This window comes from Ruditapes philippinarum, unplaced genomic scaffold (genome assembly GCF_026571515.1).
Source record: "Ruditapes philippinarum isolate M1 unplaced genomic scaffold, ASM2657151v2 ctg13566_1_1_1_1, whole genome shotgun sequence".
Classification (NCBI taxonomy): Eukaryota; Metazoa; Mollusca; class Bivalvia; order Venerida; family Veneridae; genus Ruditapes; species Ruditapes philippinarum.
In genome coordinates, this window is record NW_026864620.1 from 1 (window position 1) to 25,239 (window position 25,239).

General features: G+C 33.8%; 2 protein-coding genes across 2 annotated transcripts; one reads left to right on the plus strand and one right to left on the minus strand.

Moving 5' to 3' along the window:
• Positions 1-3,659: 3,659 nt before the first annotated feature.
• On the plus strand, positions 3,660-8,737 carry LOC132726284 (uncharacterized). The gene is made up of 2 exons (XM_060711590.1): positions 3,660-3,897; positions 5,533-8,737. Exons 1-2 carry the CDS (start codon positions 3,759-3,761, stop codon positions 5,823-5,825), a joined length of 432 nt encoding a protein of 143 aa, XP_060567573.1. The 5' UTR covers positions 3,660-3,758; the 3' UTR covers positions 5,826-8,737.
• A 125-nt stretch (positions 8,738-8,862) lies between these two features.
• On the minus strand, positions 8,863-16,335 carry LOC132726283 (uncharacterized). The gene is made up of 9 exons (XM_060711589.1): positions 15,447-16,335; positions 14,940-15,031; positions 13,802-13,887; positions 12,509-12,682; positions 11,691-11,788; positions 10,722-10,861; positions 10,321-10,433; positions 9,790-9,938; positions 8,863-9,331 (listed from the first exon to the last, which is right to left on the minus strand). Exons 2-9 carry the CDS (start codon positions 14,994-14,996, stop codon positions 9,129-9,131), a joined length of 1,020 nt encoding a protein of 339 aa, XP_060567572.1. The 5' UTR covers positions 14,997-15,031; positions 15,447-16,335; the 3' UTR covers positions 8,863-9,128.
• Between the last annotated feature and the right edge of the window lie 8,904 nt (positions 16,336-25,239).

Sequence of the window (25,239 nt, forward strand, 5' to 3'; positions counted from 1 at the left end):
TAAAAAACCTTCTTTTAAGAAAACCCAAATAGTTAGAGCTTAGATATTTGGCATGACACTTCTTCAAGAGTGTCTACCAAGTTTGTTGAAATAAAAGCCCAGGTGGTCATTGATTTTGTTAAATGTGTATAGTAAAACTTTTAAAAAACCCAGTGAGCCAAAGCTTACATATTTATGATGAAACACTTTTAAGCGAATGTGTACCAAGTTTGTTTAGATAAAAGCCCTGGTGTCAAAATTGGCCCCACTCAAGGGGGTTATTGATTGTCCTTATATGTATGTAGTAAAAACTTTAAAATATTTTCTTTTAAAAATCCCAAAGAATTTAAATATTCAGCATGAAACATCTTCCAGTGAGTGTAAGTCAAATTAGTTCAAGTAAAAGCCCTGGGGTCAAAATTTGCCCCACCTTGGGGGTCATTGATTTTCCTGATATGTACACATTTTATGAACTGTTGTTTGCCCTAAACAATTGCAATCAGTAAAGTTTTTACACATGCACAATTTCAGGTACACACTTTGTGATTTCAGTTAAATATTTACATTATATATATGTTTTGTTTATTGTTTACAATATTACTTGTTCCTTGTCATTAAGATTTTTGTGCCCCCCCTATAGGGGGGGGGTGGCATTTAGATTTACACTTGTCCTTCCGTCCGTCTGTCTGTCCGTTCCCTTTTTGTGTCTCACGTAGATCAAAAAGTAATTGACATAGAGTCATGAAACCACATAAAAATGTTGATCAGCATGTGAAGTTGTGCACCTGGGTATTTTATATGGATATATTTAGTTTTTTTAGAGTTATTACCTTTGAATAAGTAAAAATTTGCAATTTTCAACTTGTGTCCAACATAACTCAAAAAATATTTGAGCTGGAGTCATGAAACCTTATAGGAATGTTGATCAGCATGTGAAGTTGAGCACCTGGATATTTTTCGTGTGGATATATTTAGTATTTTTAGAGTTATTGCCCTTGACTTAGTAAAAATTTCCAATTTTCAACTTGTATTGCACGTAACTAAAAAAGTATTTGCCCTAGAGTCATGAAACCTTACAAGAATGTTGCTCAGCATGTGTAGTTGTGCACCTGGGTATTTTCGTATGGATATTTTAGTATTTTTAGAGTTATTGCCCCTGACTTAGTAAAAATTTACAATATTTATCTTGTGTTGCACGTAACTCAAAAAGTTTATGACCTATAGGCCTGAAAGTTTACAAGAATGTTGGTCAGCATGTGTACTTATGCACCTTGGTTTTTTTTGGCTTTATTCAGTATTTGTAGTATTTGCCTTTTATTAATAAAATATTTTTAGTTTTCAACTTGGGCACATGTAGCCAAAAAAGAAATTTGACAAATCAGTTCAGTGTCGGGGCACCCGTGTCCTATGTACAAAATTCTAGTTTATATTCAGGTGAGCAATGTCAGGGTGATCATGGCCCTTTTGTTTCTTAACTGAATACTTCCATGTACCCATTTTAGCATGTTTCCGTAATAAAATTGCCAAAAGTATGAGTCAAGGGCAAGAAAGGGGGGCATATGTGTTGTTCAACATTTTTTTTAAGTTTATATTCAGTACAATAAATTTCAATTACTTTATTTTGGGACAATATTCATTAAATCAAAAAATATATATAAAGAAAACACCCAGTTGTAAGGCTAACTTCCATCCAAGGGCTATGATTTAGACAAACTTGATAGAGGTCCATAAACAAATGTTCCCTTGACTGTTGAGAAAATTTTATTTATTATGCTCCCCGAAAAATTTCGGGGGAGCATATAGTCGTCGGGTTGTCCGTCCGTCCGTCCGTCAGTCCGTACGTACGTCCCGAATTCGTGTCCGGCCCATAACTTTGTTATTTGAAGTCGGATTTTAAAATTATTTCACAGAAATGATTACCATATTGAGATGACGTGTTGCGCGCAACATTTGGGTCGCTACCTTGAAGGTCAAGGTCACAGCATGACCTTGCAGCAAAATCGTGTCCGGTCCATAACTTCATTATTTGAAGTTGGATTTTAAAAATATTTCACAGAAATGATCACCATATTGAGACGACGTGTCGCGCGCAACATTTGGGTCGCTACCTTGAAGGTCAAGGTCACAGCATGACCTTGCAGCAAAATCGTGTCCGGTCCATAACTTCATTATTTGAAGTCGGATTTTAAAAATATTTCACAGAAATGATCACCATATTGAGACGACGTGTCGCGCGCAACATTTGGGTCGCTACCTTGAAGGTCAAGGTCACAGCATGACCTTGCAGCAAAATCGTGTCCGGTCTATAACTTTGTTATTTGAAGTTGGATTTTAAAAATATTTCACAGAAATGATCACCATATTGAGACGACATGTCGCGCGCAACATTTGGGTCGCTACCTTGAAGGTCAAGGTCACAGCATGACCTTGCAGCAAAATCGTGTCCGGTCCATAACTTTGTTATTTGAAGTCGGATTTAAAAAATATTCCACAGAAATGATCACCATATTGAGAAGATGTGTCGCGTGCAACATGTGGGTCGCTTCCTTGAAGGTCAAGGTCACAGCATGACCTTGCAGCAAAATCATGTCCGGCCCATAACTTCCCTATTTGAAGTTAGATTTAAAAAGTATTTCACAGAAATGATCATCATATTAAGATGACGTGTCATGCACAACATTTAAGTCGCTACCTTGAAGGTCAAGGTCACAGCATGACCTTGCAGCAAAATCGTGTCCGGCCCATAACTTCCTTATTTGAAGTCAGATTTTTAAACTAGTTCACAGAAATGATGACCATATTAAAATGGCGTGTCATGCGCAACATTTGGCTCGCTACCTTGAAGGTCAAGGTCACAGCATGACCTTGAAGCAAAATTGTGTCCGGCACATAACTTCATTACTTGAAGTCGGATTTTACAACTATTTCACAGAAATGATCACCACAATGAGACATTGTGTCGCGCGCAACATTAGGGTCGCTACCTTGAAGGTCAAGGTCACGGTATGACCTTGCAGCAAAATCGTGTCCGGCCCATAACTTTGTTACTGGAAGTCGGATTTAACAACTATTTCACAGAGATGATCACCATATTGAATCGACGTGTCGCATGCAACATTTAGGTCACTACGTTGAAGGTCAAGGTCACAGCATGACCTTGCAGCAAAATAATGTCAGGCGCATAACTTTGTTATTTGAAATCGGATTTTACAACTATTTCACAAAAATGATCACCATGATCACAATGTGTCGTGCACAATATTTGGGTTGTTTTTACACTTTGAACTTTGTCTGTGACATAACTCTGACACAACAAGAGGTATACCTTCCTGTGTCCAAAACCTATTCGGGGAGCATCACCCGGTTCAACCGGTTCTTGTCTTTTAATATATGAATATGAAGAATACCCATGAGGTTCACAGCACACTCACTGTGTTCCACACTAAATATCTAAGATCTAGCACATTGCAATTTTGAAGGTCGAGATTTTTCTATAATATATACTCTAGCAGCGTATTTTGTATTGTCATTTAGACAATCTTTGTAGAAGTCCCAAGACAATGTTTCTTGCTCTAGCGCAGGAGTAGATTGTTGACATGTATATAAGGAAAAACCATTAATAAACCGTTAATGAGATCAGTGTTGTGCTTTTGGGAGCTTAAAGTCACATTTAGTCTTTATATTCATTGATATTAAGTATCTATATCTTTGTAGGGCTGCAGCTACATGGTGTCCTCTCTTTATTAAGAAAGACAGCCAACCACTCATCCGCACACAAGATGTTTGGCAGGATTGAGGATGTCACAGCTGAGGAAATTATTGATTTATTCAAGCCATTTTGGTCTTCTAATGAGGCGGAGAAAAGGCTTGAAGAAATTGTAATATATAACTTTAGGAAATTCCTAAAAAGAGTTCAACGTAAGTTTGATTTTTATTTCGCCTGCTACAAAGTAGCAGCTATATGTAGGGATCCCTTCGCCATGGTCTACCATAAATCTTGTCCAGATTATTCTTTGAGTCTGCAAATTATAACTCTACCTTGCTTTAATATTTCCCTTGAGTTAAAACTGCTGGTTTGGAGTATAACTTCAATGATATTTCATTGAAACTAAAAAATGCACAGTTGTAGAAACTAGTGATAAGAAATGCATGTTTTAGGATCCATAACTCTTTAATCATTCCGTTTATAATGTATAGTGCTTATTTAGAGGTTTTCTTTAAAAGTATGGAAGGAATTTGATAAAAAATTTGAAACAGTTACAGATACTTGCAGTTACAGAGATATTTTTGTACATTGCTTGATTATTTAATTATCTCCCTTTATAATACTGAAAAAAAATTAGTAAGATAATGATTGTCCTGAGTATTATTTCTGAATTATCAAAAATATCTCATAGAAACTTTTCACACTAGCTTTGTTGAGATAAGTAAGAAGAAATGCAATGTCAAAGAATCATAACTCTACATTACTTACACTTTAGCTCAAATTATACGAAGTATATGGAGAGCTGTCCTACTTGCCCCGCCGTCAGTGTCCGCGGCCAGATTTCAGATTAAAGTTTTGGTGCAGTAAAATATTTTTCACTATAACTTTGTCATTTCTTAAGGTATCAACTTCAAACTTCAAATATATGTTCCTTATCTTCAACCACATCTTATGTGACAAGGTTCATAACTTGCACCAATATATTCAGGTTTATCTCCCTTTGAACTTAAAATTATCCTTAAAAAATATTATGTGTTACTGTTACTTCTTTATTTCTTAAGGGATCAACTTCATACTTCAAATATATGTACCTTATTATTAACCACATCTTATGTGACAAGGTTCATAACTCAATACCAATATTGCAAGAATTACATGTATCTCCCCATAAACTTAAATTTTGTACTTGAAAAATGTTATCTTTTACTATAATTTTTTAGTTTTAAAGGTTATAATCTACCTAAAACTTCAAATACTTATTCCTTATCATCAATTACATTTTTTGTGACAAGGTTATTTACTCTTGAAGCAATATTCACAAATTCATCGCTCTTTGAACTTACGATTTTCTTTCCTTTTAAATTATTTACTTTTTAAGGTATTTACTTCAAACTTCAAATATATATTTCTTATCATTACACACATGTTGTGTGACAAGGTTCATAACTCTAGCATGCCTATTTCCAGAATTATTCCCCTTGATCTTGGAATTTATATTAACAATGTTATTTTTTTAATATAAGTTAATACATAATTATACATAATTGATTTTTATTTCATAGTTTTGTCTTCTTTACTGTGTCCAGTATTTTATTAGTCGAGCTTCGCTGTCTCCTGTGACAGGTCTTGTTTATTATCTCCTTTTACAATACTTAAAATGTTTAATAATGCTTTTCCAAAATATAACTTCTATTTAACATTGATTTAACTTAAAATGTTTTTTATTTCACTGGAATATCTTTGCTTCTCATACAGTCATTTCTTACTAACTAAATGCATTGACAAATACAGAAGTCAAGGGAGCATTAATAACCTTCAGCATTATTCTTGTCTTTTATTGTTTTCAGGCGGAGATGTGACCACTCAATGGCTGAATTACAACCTACAAGAAAATGATGAGAAGGTTGTCAAGGTCACTACAAGCCACATCCTTCGTGCATTGATAGGGAGTGACAGAGTTCCTCGCAATATTGGAAGTGCGTTAATAGAATTTGACCACAAGTCAGAAAACCTTTCAACTGCAAACACATGTGGACCTACATTAGTGTTTTCTCAGACAAGCAGCATTCAAGAGTATAATTCATTGGAGAGGCATATGTTATACATTGTGGTTGGGGCTCCAGGCTTTGGTATAGCCTGAAAGGAGTTTGAAAAGTTCATATGCATGTGTCCATTCATTAGAGAATATTTGATTTTCAGTTTGCTGCTCAATTAAGCAAAGTGTGTACATATTGTACTTTAGGTTTGTTGCTTAGTTAAATTACAGATACGTATTGTTGGAATTTGTGCATTTAATGGACCTATTTTTTGGTAATCATGGTTAAATACATGGTATTTGTTTGCTAGTTGATATGGAGCTTATTTCTTTGTAACATATTAATATATTAAATTTAAACCCAAAGAATGACTGTATGATACTGATTAAATTTAAATAACTTTTATAAAAAAAAATGCAGTTAATTGATCTTTTCAACCTAGATATTTTTGTTCTTATCTTACTTACAGTGTATGTAATATGTAAATATTAGATTGAAAATTCTGAATTATTTGTGAAAAGAAGACTGAGAATGGATGTTCTAAGATATGAATATAAGCATTTTATTCTTGACCATGCTGTCATATTAGTTACAACTTGAACTCTGTTGAGTTGGAAAAAATATCCGTTAGCAAGCTATTTAGGCATTAACAAGTGTTTTGTTATGTTGCAAAAAAGAACATTTTTAACATTACTTAATTAAGCCACTATATATTGTTCATTTACCACTCATTTTCTTGAATAATATAATTTTGTATGTTTATTTGCTTGTTGTCTTTCTTCTACTGTAAACAAAGAAATGCTGTCATTAAACAAGAACTATATTTTCATGATGGTGTGGCTTCTCTATTTATCACTATAGGTAGATGATATGCTATACAAAAATGTGAATAATAAACATGCATTTAAACACAATTACTTTGTATTCATAAGGGACATATGTTTCTTAAATTATTACAGGTTACATGTTTTATACATATTGGGAAATATTTATAACAGAATTTAAGAAGTATGTGCATTTTATTTAACCATTTTAAAACATAATCATTAAATCTATCAACTGTGAAAGTAATAGAAAGAGCATCAAAACACGAGGCTATCTGATTTATACGAGGGGGCGTAGCCCCCGAGTATAAATCAGATTGCCGAGTGTTTTGATGTTCTTTCTCTTTTGTATCATAGTCAAACATGAAAGCACGTTCCCAGATACCACAATATGAAACCCCACAAAAAATTAACTAATGAACGAGCATCTGAATATGATATTTCCATCGCAATCCGTTTCCCTGTCGTCACAAAATGTAAACCCCGGAAAAAATGAACCAATCAATGGGCATGCATATGTATACGATTTAACTCTGTCACATTTTCAACAGAAATGTCCCATTGAAATTTAAGGTAGAACCATCCTTATGCATTACCTCTACATTGAGGAATATCTCAAAGCATGTTTAGCTCTCCATTTTTTTACATGTCAGTTGCCACCTCAAAAGCTTTAAAGTTGATCATAACTTTTTGAGATCATAGTGTGTTGTCTTCATACGGCCACAACAACCCTTGAGACAAGACATTCAAGAAGACCAGACCAAATTTGATCTTCATTCATAAATAACCTTGACCTTCCATGTTGAATTTGCTGATATTTTCTGTCATTGTCTATAACTTTGTTATTTATGAATTGATTGTCTTCAAACTTTTATAGGATAGACCTTCAAGAAAACTAGACAAACTTTGACCTTCACTCATAATTGACCTTGAAGGTCAGAATATTGAAATTTGCATTATTTTTGCTTTTAATGGCTATAATTTTGTTGTTAATGAATGGATTGACATCATATTAAGATAAACATTCAGTAGGATAAAGGATAAGACTTTTATGCATAATAAACTTAAATTGATCTTTGCTCTTCAATAACCTTGACCTTGAAGGTCAAATAATTGAATTTTCACTGATGTTTGCTATAATTGACTTCAACTTTGTAGTTATGAATGAAATGTTGTCTTCAGGCTTGGAGAAAATCACCTAATGTGGACTGACATTAACCTAGGCTCATTTATTACCTTGAGCAGCTCAAATTATTAAATTTTTGTTATATTGTCATAATTTCTATTAATTATGTACATTTTTGTTTAATACTTGGACAAAACAAGACTTGCTACTAAATGAATATATTAAATACAGATGTGGCCATGACCTTGACGATTAAGGCCAAGTTACTGAAATTCTTATATTTTTCCTAAAATAATATCATTTGAACCTTGTGCACAGTTAGATGACTTAAAAACTAACCTTTTATAATAAAAAATAAAAACATAATTTCACCTTTGCTTTAATTTCCTTTTTTTACAGATTCCTGTAAACTGTTAATTTTTTGCTTTAAGGAAATTTTTGTCTAGGCTGTTACTCATAAATTATAGAAGCTATTGACTTGAAACTTTATAGGATGATAGATCTTATTGATAAGAAGTGCAGTGCAAAAAACTGCCGCTTTCGCACTTCTTATTTTTTTGCGTTTATAATTGCCCTTTATTAATTTTCATATTTCATTTTTGTCCTGGCCACTTCTCTTGAACTATATTGTTCCGCGGCGACACATCCGACTCGCGGAGTTCTGGTTTTAAGTTGCAGCAATAACATTGCCATGACCAGGTGTACGGTTTTGTAAACAAATATTAATGCTGTGCTTGGATTCTTTTATTTGACCTATTTTTACCGTTCTTATTTTTGAATTCTCTGATAAGAAATTTCGAGCATGTGTACAGCTTGAAAACATATATCAATATTGACATAGCCAGGTGACCTTTTGACTTACTTTCTTATTTTTGAAGCTACAGTTTTGAAATTTGAATCATATGTACAGCTTTAAGAACAAATATCAAGCTATATTGATACACATGTAAAATACTTTTACTCATGTGAGAGATTTAGGGCCATCATGGCCCTCTGGTTTAAATTGTTTTCATCTGTCAGTATTAGTAATGTTCTTTTGATGTTTATAAACAAAATACAATTTGGCGATTCAAAATTTGTTGTTTATTACTAGGCTTGTTGTGTTGCCTGCTACCAGGAGCAGTCTTCCAGTGTTATTGAAAGATAGTATTTGAAAACGATGCACATGTTTTGGTCGATGCGCCGTGTTGTAGATGATAGGGTGTTTACTTGAGATCATGGTCCCAGGGTCTTTCGTTACCTTTCATTAAGCACATTGGACCACTGGATCCTTGATATACAACATGTACAAATAAAGTGAAATAAAACACAGGGGGAGATTTTTTATGGTTGATCTTAATCAGGTGATGGGGACAGAAGACAAATCACGTTTGCATATTTAATATCTCCCAATTAAGCTTTGTAAGTGCACTACCAAATCCATACATACATGTCCATGGCAGTGACTATGTATCCATTTACTGAAAATAGTTTGTCAACCATTGAAGAAGGTCTTTTGCATCATCTACTGTTTCAGGGGACATTTTTCCGATGGTTTCCAGCAACCCAAATAGGGTAGTTTGCAGGGGCTCTTCACAGCCAGTTAGGGGCGGTGTTTTGCAAAAGGAGCGTAAGGTGACTACATCTGCCTTTTCTACTGGAAACACATAGTCTCTTGTGCCTTCAAATGGGAAAAGAAAAAGTAAAACGACTGAATAACGTATTATTTTAAGGATATATAGATTAATAATTCAAATTATTTTTAAGGTTATAGGTTGAGAATGCAAATCAAATATTTACCAATAGAAGTGTTGAAAATATATATTTTTACATATTGGATCTTTATCACCGATTCGTCTTATATACTTTACAATTTTGAATAATTAATCATTATGAATTTCACAAAAATACTGAGTGCGTATTGTCTTGAATAATGATATTTAAAATAATATCAACCACATTTGGTCAGGAACGAGTTTCTCCACCACCGAATCCCGCACCCAAGGTTATATATATATACAGTCCGTTACGTAATTTATGTAAAAGTGGAACTAGAATGCTTTCTTTTGAAAGGTAGTTTACCATAAAGTTGAACATGTATGGCAGTGAAGACGCTCCTGATAATAATAATGAGCATACCATATAAGTCCGGATGGTGGTAAAGGATTTCTGGCCTGCCATGGATTTCGTCTCCGTTCTGACGTCTGATTGGATGGTCATTCCATTCTTGTCGGACCGTATCCAGCTCGTGTTGAATTATTTGTGTGAAGCAAAATCTGACACATTCTCTGAAAACACATACACACATAATCACAGAAATGTACATCATACCGTACTCCATAAAAAATACACCAAGACATTAATCACACGTCTGGTAAACTGCTATTACTGAAGATACGTTTCTCTCAACCCCACTGTTTCTCTTGTGCTTATCAATGAGTTTTTGAGATATAGAGAATCTCGAAAATAACCAGATTTATATGAGACGTAATTCCTTTTTCGGAAATGATGATCGTTTCGACTGCCAAAGCAGACAGTTTTATAACAACCCCTCTCCCGTCTATATTCTACATACTTGCTTTAACAAACCCACTTAATTCAATGTATACAATGTAAATAGTGTAACATTTTACACTTAATATGTCAGTTTACAACAATTGAGTAACTCACATGTGAAGGTAATTTGCGGTAGAAAATATCCCTCTGCTTTCCAAGTCTCCAAGAATGTCTTGCCATGCTACAATGCACATCTCATGAAGTCTCCTCCACCAACACTCTATCCTCTGTGAAAAGATCATTGTTAAGAATTTGCTAGAAAATGCAAATGGGCACAATGTTTTTCTGCAAACAATGAGCGCTATCGTCAAAGGTGATTATTACTCCCGCAACACCACATGTACAAATTAGTGATAACTCTTAACTTGTTATGTTAGATTTTGAAGTCGTAAAAAGAGTAGATCATGGTTCGAAATATTATTTACATTTGTAACAAGTTACAAATATGAACAATAGTAAAATACATAATGCAGTCTACTGCTAGCAAACAATGATTCAGTGAGTCTGTTTCGAACCTGGTTGGAAGGTGAACTACCAATTACTACACTTTTCTCGCCTGCCATTTCATCCCCATGGAACCAACGGAAGGACTTCTGCATGTTAGCTACCACTCCATTTTCGCTGCCTGCATCCATTCTTATGCATCTCGGCGCTCCTGATGTAAAAAATCCAATTATATTGATGTAATACACCTATGTACTGATATGCAATGTATCTTTTTCGCCTTTCAATATCGGAAAATTTCCGATATTTGTTAAGCCAGCATATAAACTTTAAGAAAGTTTTCCTATGATTGTAAGTACCATTTGTTCAAGCCATAACAAAGCCAAAATGGCTTCCAACATTAAGATACATTGAAACGTAGCATGAACAATGAGAGTAAAATTTTATCTTCCTAGAAAAACACTTCTCTATTATTAACTTTCCAAATCCACATATTTCAGTTCCAGCGTAACAGCATCATGCTTTTGAGAATGAATGTCATATAGGACAGTAAATTCTCATTTTCATATTTACTATATATTTTGGAGACTGAAAATGGCATTGTCTAAAGCTCAATCTAATTTATAATAAATCGTCCATGTTTTGACAAAAATAGACTTTCTTTTTATGGGGCCCTTTATCAGACGATTTGTAAGTCAATGCGTGCCACTGTGCGTTCAATGAAAGTCACGTTGTCAGGCAGTTAAAGCTGCACTCTCACAGATTTACAGTTTTGACAATTTCAATTGATGAGTTTGGAATGGGACAAATTTGGAGTATGCGTCTTAAAACCATGATGTAAGACTGTTGACTAAAACAGATAGCAGTCTTTAATATTAGCGTTCGAAAATTGATGTTTTATGGCTAAAGGCGTGACAAACGCTTTGAGAAAAATGAAATTTAGGCAATTTATATCTGTTTTCTGTGAGTTATCTTATATGATGTCAGAAATGTCTTAATATATACAGTATTTGACTACAATGCTAACAATGAATTAATACCTTCTGCTTCCGTTACAAACTCTAGAAAATATGATGCCACAACCTTAGGGTCATTATTTGTTCTATTAACTTTTAACCATAAAACTCTCCGTGAGTACCTGAAAGGACAGAACAAGTATATGTTTGTATTAAATACACAATAATAATAATAATAGATGATGATAAAAAAAAAATATAAAAATAACCTTATTATTTAAAAAGCTTTCCTTTTTGTTGTTAAAATTTCCGCCTTATTTCGGAGATGTACGTAATTGTCGGACGTCCACGGCACAACTTCAAGCCTTGGCGATGACGTCGTTGAAATTGCTCCGTGAATGCTCGTAGTTAAACGAACTTCTTCCGAAATAAGGCGGATTCTTAGGTCTTTACAGGTTAGAAAGTAGTATTTGGTTGTCGGTAGTCGGACATTCCAACTACTTGCTCGTGTTAATCGGCAGCTGAATATTTCAATTTCTTTCAGTTTCGTAGCTAGATAGTTAAATATCCATTAATGAAAAAAAACCAAGTGTTCTTATACAACAGGCCACAATTTCCTGAAACTTCTTTAGTCCCTTATAACAGGATTACGCTAAGCTCACTTTTTTGTTTTTCAATAATTTTAGAAATAATTATTCACTTCTTATTTTATACTATTTTTTATACTTTAGATATGAATTATCTTTATGATAAACACAATAAACCATTTTTTATTAATCAAAATATAATTGAAGTATGTATTTTGGCTCATTGGAAAACACTACTTAAGCCATTTAAGTTTAAGAAGTTTATAGAAATTGGGGCCAGACCTACCAAACATCGAATTAAGTCAAAGAACCCACCCATCTATGGCACCATGTATTGCCAGCCCATAGCTCTTTATCTTGTCATACCCGTCCAAGTGAACTAAAATGTTTGGACCTTTGTTGCGATATATTCTTCTAATGAGTTTATGTCGACTTCTGGCTTCAACTCCCTCTGGATCTAACAGCTTCAGTTGCTGCCGGACCATGTTTCTAAAAGGCAAAACAATTGAGTCTTGTATGTTCCGTCGTGATCAACTAGCTGCCATATGTTCAATCGGAACGGTGAGGAATTAGCTATTTTTGCAGATAACAAATCAGGCATTGATGTTAAAGGAAATAATTAAATTGCATGCGAGACATTCGTTTAAATGGACAATGGTGGACAACGTGGATTTTTTAATGCTCACCGTGAGTTCTCTTTGAACATGAGAACATAAATAAGTAAAGTACATTCCGAGCAAACAAACAAAAGTAGGTACAATTTCGAACGACGTGGGATTCTGGTCATGACGTGGCCGGCCAAGAACACTAGACGATGTGACGTTGAAATCCTAACGTCCGTGTGACGTGAATTTACGACGTTATCTCGACACGTGGAACTCGGCGGGTGGCTGGCTAAATAAAATCTTCATCTGATATTTATGTAAATATCCCCTTACTCTTAATATGTGGATTTATTAATTAATGCTTTTAAACCGATCGGAAAATATAATTATTTCTTCTTGAACATATGTATTACCTCCCTTGAGTTTGATTTACTTGGTAACAAAATTATATATATCACTCTCGTTGGCACGGTGTTACGCGAGGGTTTTTTGGGGGAACCGGAGTACCCGGAGGAACCCAATTTGTCCGGCTTGGTGACCACAAATCAAACTTACAAGCGCCCAGGCCAGAAATAGAACCCCGGTCGTCTTGTAGATTTATAAGCGAGTGCACTAACCGACAACCCTTAAATAACGTCTTTGCCTCTACGTTTTTTAACGTAAAACCACCCAAATCCCACGTCAAGCCCACGTCGGAGTCCTAAGTCGATGTCAAATGTGTGCTGTGTTAGCTAAACTGCGCTAGTCAGTAAAACTCTGTTTTTAAAAGCGTGTTTTTGATTTTAATGATGAACTTGATATAGATATAAACAATATGACATTCTTTATCCTATATTCTACTGAAAGAGCATATAATTCACGCTTTCTGAACACGGTAACTGTACATTGACATATACTTCGTCAATAGGTATAAAATAGGTTGAAAGGTACTTTCATCTTCTTTAATATCAATATTGAACATTTTAAACTGAATTTAACTTCCTTAACACACAATTATACGTACCTTCCCACAGACATTCCGTGTCGAGACCGTAATCTTTGAGTCATGAAACGACAGCCGAGATTGCGCCCGCTGCCGCAGAGTTCACTCTGAATATAAACAGGAATTCATTTGAAGCGTGTTTCACCTATATCAAGTATTTATGTTATGTTTTACAACCACTATGAAGGTTGTACTGGAATACACCCCCCGCCATTCCCCAATATAGATGTATGTATCTGTTGGGATAGTCGTGATATGTAATGAATGTTCCTAGTACACTTGAAGAAAACGATTATCTTTATAACGATTAGACCCAATTTGTTCATAAATTAATATGCAAATAAGACAGTGTTCTGTTTTCTGTTTGTCGTGTAATTTAAGCTCTGTTAAAATCGCAGTGATTTCTGCTGCTCATCACACCGTATTACCGGCGCCAGTGTGATGGCAGATAGCTGAAATGTACCGCTCGGTACAGGTATTGGTATTATTATATTACACAAATACTGTCCATTTCATTGCTATGAAACTATTGTCCATTGACTGGAGATACTATTAGGTAATTTTGGATTCGCTTTTTCCTGTTTTTAGGCTATGTAAAACGAGCCCAAAATTACCTAATAGTATCTCCAGTCAATGGACAATAGTCTCATAGCAATGAAATGGGCCGTATTTGTGAATTATAATAATACCAACCAAATTTATAACCTACCTGTACCGAGCGGTAAATTTCAGCCATCTGCCATCACTACATGGCGCCGGTAATACGGTGTGGTGTGTTCATGTGTTTATCAGCTTGAACCAATTACATTATTTGCCAAACACTCTGCAGATCAGCTGCTTTAAGTTTTGTATGTTGTATACAACTACTAACAACACACGAGAATATCATATTGTATCATGGTCAGAGAGCAGTCTTAATCTGACATTAATTAGTTTTACATATAATTATTCTTTGTACTCTGAAAATTAAAGCAAATGCATGTCTATTATAAAATCATTTGATGCTGAATTTCATAAGACACATATCAACACTGAAATTGGAGCATCGCAAAACAAAATTGATTCTTTTTACAGTTTGCATGTCATATATGTTTATTTATTTTCATTTCAATTCATCAAAATCTAGCAATTTCGTTAAAAATCAGATAAGCATTTGTACCTGAATGGCATTTTGAACCTGTTCAATATCCCACAAGCCTCGTCTCCTTAGATTCATTCTGTGTTTACAAATGTCTCTTCAATTGACGATAGCTGAAAAGGCATACAAAGTGTTTAGTTGATTATCTTGATTTGGCTATAACTAGCAAATGTAGCTATATGAAGATCACCTATTTATACATGTATAGAAGGACCCGTGGTCGAATCTGCATATCACCCTATCGTGAGCATGACAGATGCAGTTCTAAAAGCATAACACTGCCAGACATAGTCGAGTTCATAACCTATGCTCACAGGACAAGCATAATTATGTTATGAGTAGCACATTTTATAATAAATATACCCATTTCATATCACTGATCATCTTGTTCATAACATAACAAGTACGTGTCATGTGGTTAAGTAAATAATGTCAAATTTTAGTTTAACAATTCCCTCACAGTACATACAGTAATCTTAAAAAGTAACCAATAAAAAGATTCAAATTATCTGAAATAAACTAGCTCACCTTATATCTAACTCCATATCCGATTTCAATAACACAAGTATTTCCTTGTAGGCATAGCCTTTCTCAAATTGAGTTTGTATAAACTCGTCCATATTTACTGTTTAAACTACTGTACTTGAAGAATTTCTCTTGTTCACCGGAAGGCGATGATGCGATGATGAAAACACGACAGTACGATGGTGAAAACGCGATAGTACGATGATGAAAACGCGACAGTACGATGGTGAAAACGCGATAGTACGATGATGAAAACGCGATATTACGATGATGAAAACTCGACAGTACGATAATGAAAACGCGATGGTACGATGATGAAAACGCGATAGCACGATGGTGAAAACGCGACAGTACGATGATGAAAACGTGATAGTACGATGATGAAAACGCGATAGTACGATGATGAAAACACGACAGTACGATACTGCGATGATGATAACGCGAAATCACGAAACTACGATGGTGAAAACGCGACAGTACGATGGTGAAAACACGATAGTTTATCGCGTTTTCATCATCGTAGTATCGTACTGTCGCGTTTTCATCATCGTACTATCGCGTTTTCATCATCGTGCTTTCGCGTTTTCACCATCGTAGTTTCGTGATTTCGCGTTTTCACCATCGTACTATCGACTATCGCGTTTTAGATCAACACATTCATAGGCGATGGCCCTAACGGCATTCCGTATTTATCCGGTGAGCAAGAAAGTGTATCTTGGCGAGCTTTAGCGAGCCAAGATTCACTTTCGCAGCGAACCGGATAAACCTTCTCCATTCCGACATCAACCATGTATTTGATTTATCCTGCTTTTTATCATGTTTTTAGAATAATTAAATGGTTTCATTCTTCTTTTTCCACAATAAAATAGCATCTATATGCAGTTTTGTTTTGCTGCTAAACATGTGACGACTGACGTCATCATGTGACGTAATGACTGGAGATAGATAAGTTTATCAGGCAGGGCTTTATCCAGTTGATGATATAGACAGTAGCAGTGACATTTCAATCGCAATTTGATATTTTTGTGATATAATATGAAAAAGGCAAAGCCTCAAAGCGAGCTCGATGTACTTGTATGAAAGCTCATTTTTATTTCAAATGCAGTGACGAGTGCGTGTGACGTCACACGTACTGTGTTAAATATGGCTCCGCCCCTGTCGTGAAATGAATAACGAGTTTTGAAAACGTTGATAAAACTTTGTTTATTTTATTTCATTCTATAATTTTTCAAGCGAAATATAGATTATTTCAAGTGAAATAAATGTAAAACTTAACACGTTTGCGACATTAAAATAGTGTACTTGATTTGTTTGTTTTGTAATGTTATGGATGCAAGTATCAAATCTAAAGATGATGTTTGTTATAGGCCTGTGTGGAGTTCTAATTTAAGTGCTAGTTATAAGCATAAGTTCGATAGCACAGCTGTATCAAATTTATTGGATGAGCTTAAAGAGGTTTGTGAAAATCGTCATTTTGATGTAAATGTTGTTAATCATTTGACCAGTAAAGTGTCTGGTATTTTAACCGATGCAGCTGTAAGTTGTGATCTTATAAAGAAAAATGTTAATCATAGGAAGTCTAAGAAAAACAATAAAATTTGGTTTGATAGTGATTGTAAAAATGCTCGTATTCAATATATGAATTATAAAAACATGTATAGCAGGAACCCTACTGCAGAAAATAAAGATAGTTTAGTTTGTAGTAGCCGACAGTATAAAAAAGAAGTTAAGAAAAAGTTTAGAGCATATCAGAAAAGCATTGTTGATAAAATTAAAGGTTTAAAAAAATAAAGATCCTAGATCTTATTGGAGTCTATTGAACAAATATTCAGGTGATCGGAAGGAAGTTATTAACAGAGTAACAACTGAGGCTTTTTTTGATCATTTTAGTAAATTGAATGAGGTTGACACTCAAGTTGACATTGATGACTTTGATATAACTAATGTCTCGTCAAATAACTCTGATTTCGATAAACCATTTACTGTATTAGAAATACGTAAAGCTATTATTTCACTGAAAAACAATAAAGCATCATCTTCCTTTGATCATGTATTGAATGAATATCTGAAGAATGTACCCGACAGCATGTTTGATGTGTTTTGTTATTTGTTTAATATTATTTTAGATTCTGGAATTTTTCCTGAAGTTTGGAGTAAAGGGATTATTTTACCAATATACAAAAACAAGGGTAACATATACGATCCAGATAATTATAGGGGAATTACTATACTTAGTTGTTTTGGGAAACTTTTCACAAATGTTCTTAACTCTAGACTCAATAATTTTTTAGAAAGTAATAATATTCTCTGTGAAGAACAAGCTGGATTTAGGAAAAAGTATAGCACTACTGATCATATATTTTCTCTGAAAACTTTGATTGATTTATATCTGTCTAAAGGTAAAAAGTTATATTGTTCTTTTATTGATTATAGAAAGGCTTTTGATAGCATAAATAGAACTGCACTTTGGCAGAAATTAATTAGCAATAATGTTGATGGTAAATGTATAAAGATCATTTATAACATGTATTTACAAGCTAAATCTTGTGTTAAAATTAATTCTTTTAGTCATATGTCGGATTTTTTTACAAGTCATACAGGCGTTCGTCAGGGTGAAAATTTATCTCCCATATTGTTTTCTTTATTTTTAAATGATTTAAACTATTTCCTGTCACAACATTTTAATGGTCTGGATCTACTATCAAACATTGTAAATGATACCCTGAGTGATTCTGATGTTGAAATGTATTTTAAATTGTATATTCTTTTATATGCTGATGACACTGTCATATTTGCTGAATCTGCTGAAGAACTGCAAAAAGCACTAGATGCAATGTCAAATTATTGTCAATTATGGCATTTACAAGTTAATCCTAGTAAAACTAAAATTGTTGTTTTTTGTAAAAGTAAAAGAGGTTTATGTAATATTCCAGCCTTTAGTTTTGAAGGTAATTTGCTAGAAATTGTTGATGATTTTTCATATCTGGGTGTTAAGTTCTCTTATAATGGTAAATTTGCTAAAACAAAGAATCATTTATTAGAACAGGCAAGGAAGGCTATGTTTTCAATTATAGTTAAGGCTAGAAAATTGGATTTGCCTATCAGTATGCAAATTCATTTATTTGATAGCATGGTAGCACCTATATTGTTATATGGTAGCGAAGTGTGGGGAATTGAAAATGTGAATATCATTGATAGATTTCAATTAAAATTTTATAAACTCATATTAAATTTGAAACAAAGTACTCCAAATTGTATGCTTTATGGAGATTTAGGGATATTACCTGTATCTATTCATATAAAAAGTAGAGTTTTGTGCTTTTGGAATAAGATTTTAAGTAGCAAACAGGAATCAATAAGCCATATATTGTATGATATGTCACACTCTTTGTATTGTAGAAATGTGTTGAAACTCCCATGGATGAATAGTGTTTGTAAATTACTAGATTCACTGGGTTTATCAAATTTTTGGATTAATAATGTTGCCACTTCTCTTCCATTGTTTAAGAAAATTGTTAAAAATAGACTGAAAGATCAGTTCATTCAAAATTGGCATAGTGAAATGTCACAATCGAGTAAATGTCTGAATTATAGAATGTACAAAAGTGAATTCAGATTTGAAAAGTTTTTAGATATTTTACCATCTCATTTAGCTTTGGTACTATTGCGCTTTAGATGTATGAACCATAAAATGCCTATTGAGTCTGGTAGATTTTGTAATATACCAAGAGAATTAAGAGTGTGTAATTTATGCAGTAATAGCTCACTTGGTGATGAATATCATTATTTATTTAATTGTCAATTCTTTAATACTGATAGAAAAAAATATATTACTAGAGAGTATAGTACTAATGTTAATTCAATCAAGTTTTCTATGTTAATGAATAGCACAGATAGGAGTATATTGTTAAAACTTGCAGTATTCTGTAAAAAAAATTATTTCAGCATTTAAGTAACTGATAACTAAGCTTATTTTCATAATGTAACACTTTCATTTTTGATTTATATTTGCCATGTAATACATCAGCATATTTCGTGGATATCTCTTTATATGTCATAATATATGTATATATTATTGTATATGTGACTGATGCCTCTATGAGGCCCAGCATTTTCAAATAAACTGTTCAAACTGTTCAAACTGCACGTGCTGTTTGGCGCTACATTGTGACGTTACGTAAACAATACTTTAAACGTTTGTACAGCGTTAACGACTGAATAAAAGATATTGGTGTTCGGATTAATTTTCTTAGTTAGACCATTTTCTTACATTCTAGATAGTTTTCACAACAAAATTTGACAAAAAAATTGTTTTTATTTATCTGATTTTTCAAACAAAATGGCGCCTTCGATTTTCATTTTTTATACACAGCTTCCGTTATTCTGGTTACCTGTCCAATTATGGTTCCCATAGACGTGCGCGGTTGACCAGTCTTCACATCCGTTTTCAGTCAGAATTCCTCAGTTTTTACCGTTATCTTTAAATTCGAAAGGTTGCGATGTGTCCAATTTGGTACTTTGGACGAAAGTTTTCAAAACCATCACTTAGCAGGTACTCGCGTTACCGTAAAGCTCGCTTTGCGAGCAGGCCCTTCGGGCCAGCTCGTCGAGCTCGCTATTAACTAAATTTGGAAAGTTCATGACGAAACCATCACTCTTTGTTTAATATAAGACATTTCCATCACATGTTCATCTTTTTTCAGAAATAATAATGTTTGTTGAATTTACATTTTTATTTTACATAAAATATTTTCATAACCATTTCGATGGTCTCACTATAAAATGCCGGACCTACATTTTTTTCGATTTTGCGTTTTTGGAAATTTCCGAAGCTTCAAGAGCTCCCGCTTCTTTTGCCTGACTCATATTGAAGTCAGCCAATCACAACCTTCAAAATTCATCACATGTAGAAAAGCCGAACTTTCATTGGCCAACTCTTTTGAATTAGAAAATACCGTAGCTACATATGATGTAGCTCCGGTGTTGAAATATTGTATATCTAACAAAAAGTGGACAGAAAATTGCAACTTCGGCATTTTATATTCATTTGATACTCGTCTTACATTCGCTTTTCCATGGCATTTCAACATCGAAGCCCATTGAATTAATTGCGAATCGGCATAAAAACTTCAAATATATTAGTTGAATATTCATTAATTAATAAAAACATGTCGCAGGATCTTGTAAACGGTTTTGACTATTCAACATTGAGCTACTCAGGAGATATTGATTCTGAGAATGACATTGAAACAAATAAACTAACCCCTCATTTAATGTGCGGCAAAAAATAGTGGAAGTTGTTAAAAATTAAGATCAATCGCATCTTATCGGCCCTTTCCGTCAGTCTTCGGGTAAGGACCTCGAACACAATAATAAAAAATCACAAATACAATATTTCGGTTTAGCTGACGCTAAGAAACTAAACATTAAAACAGATAGTTATTTAATGACTAGAGTTGTTGGCTTTTTTCAATATATCAAGTTCACCTAAATCATGATGATTTATACACTTAGCAAATAATAAAATACGCTTAAACGTGTCGTAATTAAGACATCATCAGACCTCCAGGACATATTTTGAGTTATCACAAGTACTCCGTAACATTTGAAATATCGGGTCTGGGCTTTATGTTTGCAACTCTCCATTATAAGTAGGTTTACATCTGAAACCACGTTGTAGAACTATCTTCAATCCATATTAACTCCAAGGTTATTATGAAAAATAGATGAGGACGTCCTGATTGTGCTGCCATAACAGCACTTTTAAGGATAATCCTTCATCCCTGTCACTTGTCCGTATTTGATAGCAAAATATCATTTTTTGTACTTGAAAGGCCCTCATTAGGGCTATTAAACATGTAAACATGTTCCTACTATTCAGACCATTTGAAGTGAAAAAGAACCGTTTTTCATTGACGCGCCTATTGTCACATACAAAATATATGCACGGCCTTCTAATACTATTTATACGGAGTCGCAAAAACGGCACGGGTATGTGATAAATGCATTTTATCTAAAAAACAATGCATTTATAATCAAAGCACAGAAGTCGCTGAATTTGTTTGGGTCTCAGAATGTCAGAAAGGTGAAGGTCATTTGTTTCTGTATAGTGCCATCAGTGTTATAACTGTGGTAAATTGGCTAGAAGTTTAATTGCAACACTGATATACAATTTAATGTTTATTTGGCTTAAACAATTTTAAAAAAAAAAACAACAACATGAGCTGCCTTAACTGTGATTTGAACTTCAGACCTCTCGCTTATTAAAGTAGCGTGTAACCCCTCTGCCACAGAGGTAATAAGATTAGTGCCTGAAGAAAACCAAATTATTCTAAATTAGGGTTTGTAATCCTTATAAATTTCGAGATATTTTGTTCACGGTAAACTTGTTGTTCAACACTGAAGTAAATAATCATGGAGCTTAATATAAGCATGCTTACCTTTAAAGAATTACACAATATTAGAAATCTTTGACCAATCGGGAAGTAATTTTTCCCCGAGAAGGTTTGAAAATTTAAACTTAAAAGGGAGGTAACCGCTTCGAGGATTTCAGACTCCTTTAAGAGTTTGCAAATAAGTATATCAGGGTCTGAAATTTCGCTACCATTATTTGATCTCACGACCAAAACAAATAAATACTGATGTTAAACATCAAATATCAAAGGTTGAAATGAAAATTATACAGAAGTATGATTATTGGCGTAAAGTTCATGCAAGTGAGCAGGAAAATTAAACACAATAACATGTTTGGTAAACACAAATGTCCTCAGCCACAATTCTTGTCAGTTACAAGTTAAAAAAAGGCTTAACAAATCACTCAGTTATGGACAGAAATATTGCCCCAAAAAGGGTTAACAGTTAGGTAACCTGACTTTGTCATTACGTTTTGTTAAAGTGAAAAATATAAGTTGGCATGTCATTGCTATTTGAAGAATAAAAAATTATTTAATATATACAAATGCAAATGTAAAGACCATGACCTTGAGCAAAGTGACCCAAACTTAAAACACCAACTGAGATGTGTTCAATACAGATATGAGACATAGGTAAAAAGAACAAAGGCTATATAAAAATGCTGTAAAAAGATAAATCTGTCACGAGCACAGATGACCTTGACATTGTGACTCTTAACACTGGACCATCCAAGGTATGGTCGTTCCAACTATGAAAAGTATCAACAATAAATAAATGTTGTATACACAAATGCTTGAAATCTATTTTGGCACCCCTGAACTTTAACTAATCCAAAGAAAGAAGACCGAGCAAGCTAACTTCCTACCAAATATAAAAGACATCATTCAATAAATAAAGACTGTATGGACAAAAGTGTAAAAATCTTTTTTAAGCAGTGTTGACATTGATCCGATTGATCCTTTACTCAATCCAAAGGAAGAACTATGAAAATGATCTACCTACCGAATATGAAAAAAACTAATGTTGATAAATAATGACTGTAAGGGCAAAGGTGTAAAAATCAATTTTAGCACTGTTGACCTTGACCCAACTGACCCCTAACTCAATTCAAAGAAAGAAGACCACGCAAGTCATCATCCTACCATATATGTAAAACACCAGTAATTGAATAAAGACTGTATCAGCAAGTTTGTATAAATCTGTAATTATCACTGTTGATCTTGACCCAATGACCCCTAACTCAATCCAAAAGAAGAAAACTTCTCAATTTATGTTTAGCAAGTATAAATGGCACCTGCCAATAGAAAAAGGTTACATATTTTAAAGTGTTAAAATATATTTTGGCATTGGTTACCTTGACTCAAATGACCCCTAACTTAACACGAAGGAAGAGGACTTCCTTAGGCGTGTCCAAATTAAACTTGGATTATTTACACCAGTAACCTTGACCTTGATCCTAGTAATCGCTTACTCAAGAAAAATGTCAGAGAACCATTGAATACATTCACCTTTCCAATATGAAAGCTATTATTTATCAAATGAAGTAATAAGAAGAAAATTAAGATAAATCCAACTTGCTGGAATAGGCCGACCATACAACGCCCTATTTTCAAAGTGGTAAGAAGGGAAATAACTTTGGAAAATGAATGGTACATTTATATAACCTGACAATATCATGAACTGTGTACAGATAGTCGTGGAAAATGTGAAGAACTAAATTGATAGAACTTCAGATATATCCAACTTGCCGTTTTAGGTTAACTATATCCATTTTCAGAGTGCTGAAAAGGACAATAACTTAGTAAAAATGGAAGCCATAGTTATGTAACTTGCCCGATCATGTACTTTATATTGAATAGTAAGTGTGTAAATTATGAAGCCATTGGTACAGGTAGAACTGAACTGAAGAAAAAATTCAATTGTAGAATATAACAATTTATATCCAGTTTTGAACAGCAAAAGTGTGTTAAAATCAGATTACCAAACTACATCAATTATAAAGTAAAAACCCGGAGCTTCATTTTTCTGTTGCAAAATGCACTTTCGGAAATTGTTAATGCATTTTATAAAGCCGAAGCTGCACCTTCATTTTATAAAATGCCTAAACTACTTTTTTTCCAAAAGATAAGATGTTACCGTTACAATGAGATCATACATTGAATAGTTACTATATAAGATGTTAATAAAAAACAAAACGTTTTTTTGTATTTTTCTGATTGATCATGAAAAACACTTTTTTCCTTCTCCTGAAAAGTTTACTTTTTGTAACTCCGGCATTTTATAGTGAGACCATCGATATGTAGCTACGGTATTTTCTAATTCAAAAGAGTTGGCCAATGAAAGTTCGGCTTTTCTACATGTGATGAATTTTGAAGGTTGTGATTGGCTGACTTCAATATGAGTCAGGCAAAAGAAGCGGGAGCTCTTGAAGCTTCGGAAATTTCCAAAAACGCAAAATCGAAAAAAATGTAGGTCCGGCATTTTATAGTGAGACCATCGAAATGGTTATGAAAATATTTTATGTAAAATAAAAATGTAAATTCAACAAACATTATTATTTCTGAAAAAAGATGAACATGTGATGGAAATGTCTTATATTAAACAAAGAGTGATGGTTTCGTCATGAACTTTCCAAATTTAGTTAATAGCGAGCTCGACGAGCTGGCCCGAAGGGCCTGCTCGCAAAGCGAGCTTTACGGTAACGCGAGTACCTGCTAAGTGATGGTTTTGAAAACTTTCGTCCAAAGTACCAAATTGGACACATCGCAACCTTTCGAATTTAAAAATAACGGTAAAAACTGAGGAATTCTGACTGAAAACGGATGTGAAGACTGGTCAACCGCGCACGTCTATGGGAACATAATTGGACAGGTAACCAGAATAACGGAAGCTGTGTATAAAAAATGAAAATCGAAGGCGCCATTTTGTTTGAAAAATCAGATAAATAAAAACAATTTTTTTGTCAAATTTTGTTGTGAAAACTATCTAGAATGTAAGAAAATGGTCTAACTAAGAAAATTAATCCGAACACCAATATCTTTTATTCAGTCGTTAACGCTGTACAAACGTTTAAAGTATTGTTTACGTAACGTCACAATGTAGCGCCAAACAGCACGTGCAGTTTGAACAGTTTGAACAGTTTATTTGAAAATGCTGGGCCTCATAGAGGCATCAGTCACATATACAATAATATATACATATATTATGACATATAAAGAGATATCCACGAAATATGCTGATGTATTACATGGCAAATATAAATCAAAAATGAAAGTGTTACATTATGGAAATAAGCTTAGTTATCAGTTACTTAAATGCTGAAATAATTTTTTTACAGAATACTGCAAGTTTTAACAATATACTCCTATCTGTGCTATTCATT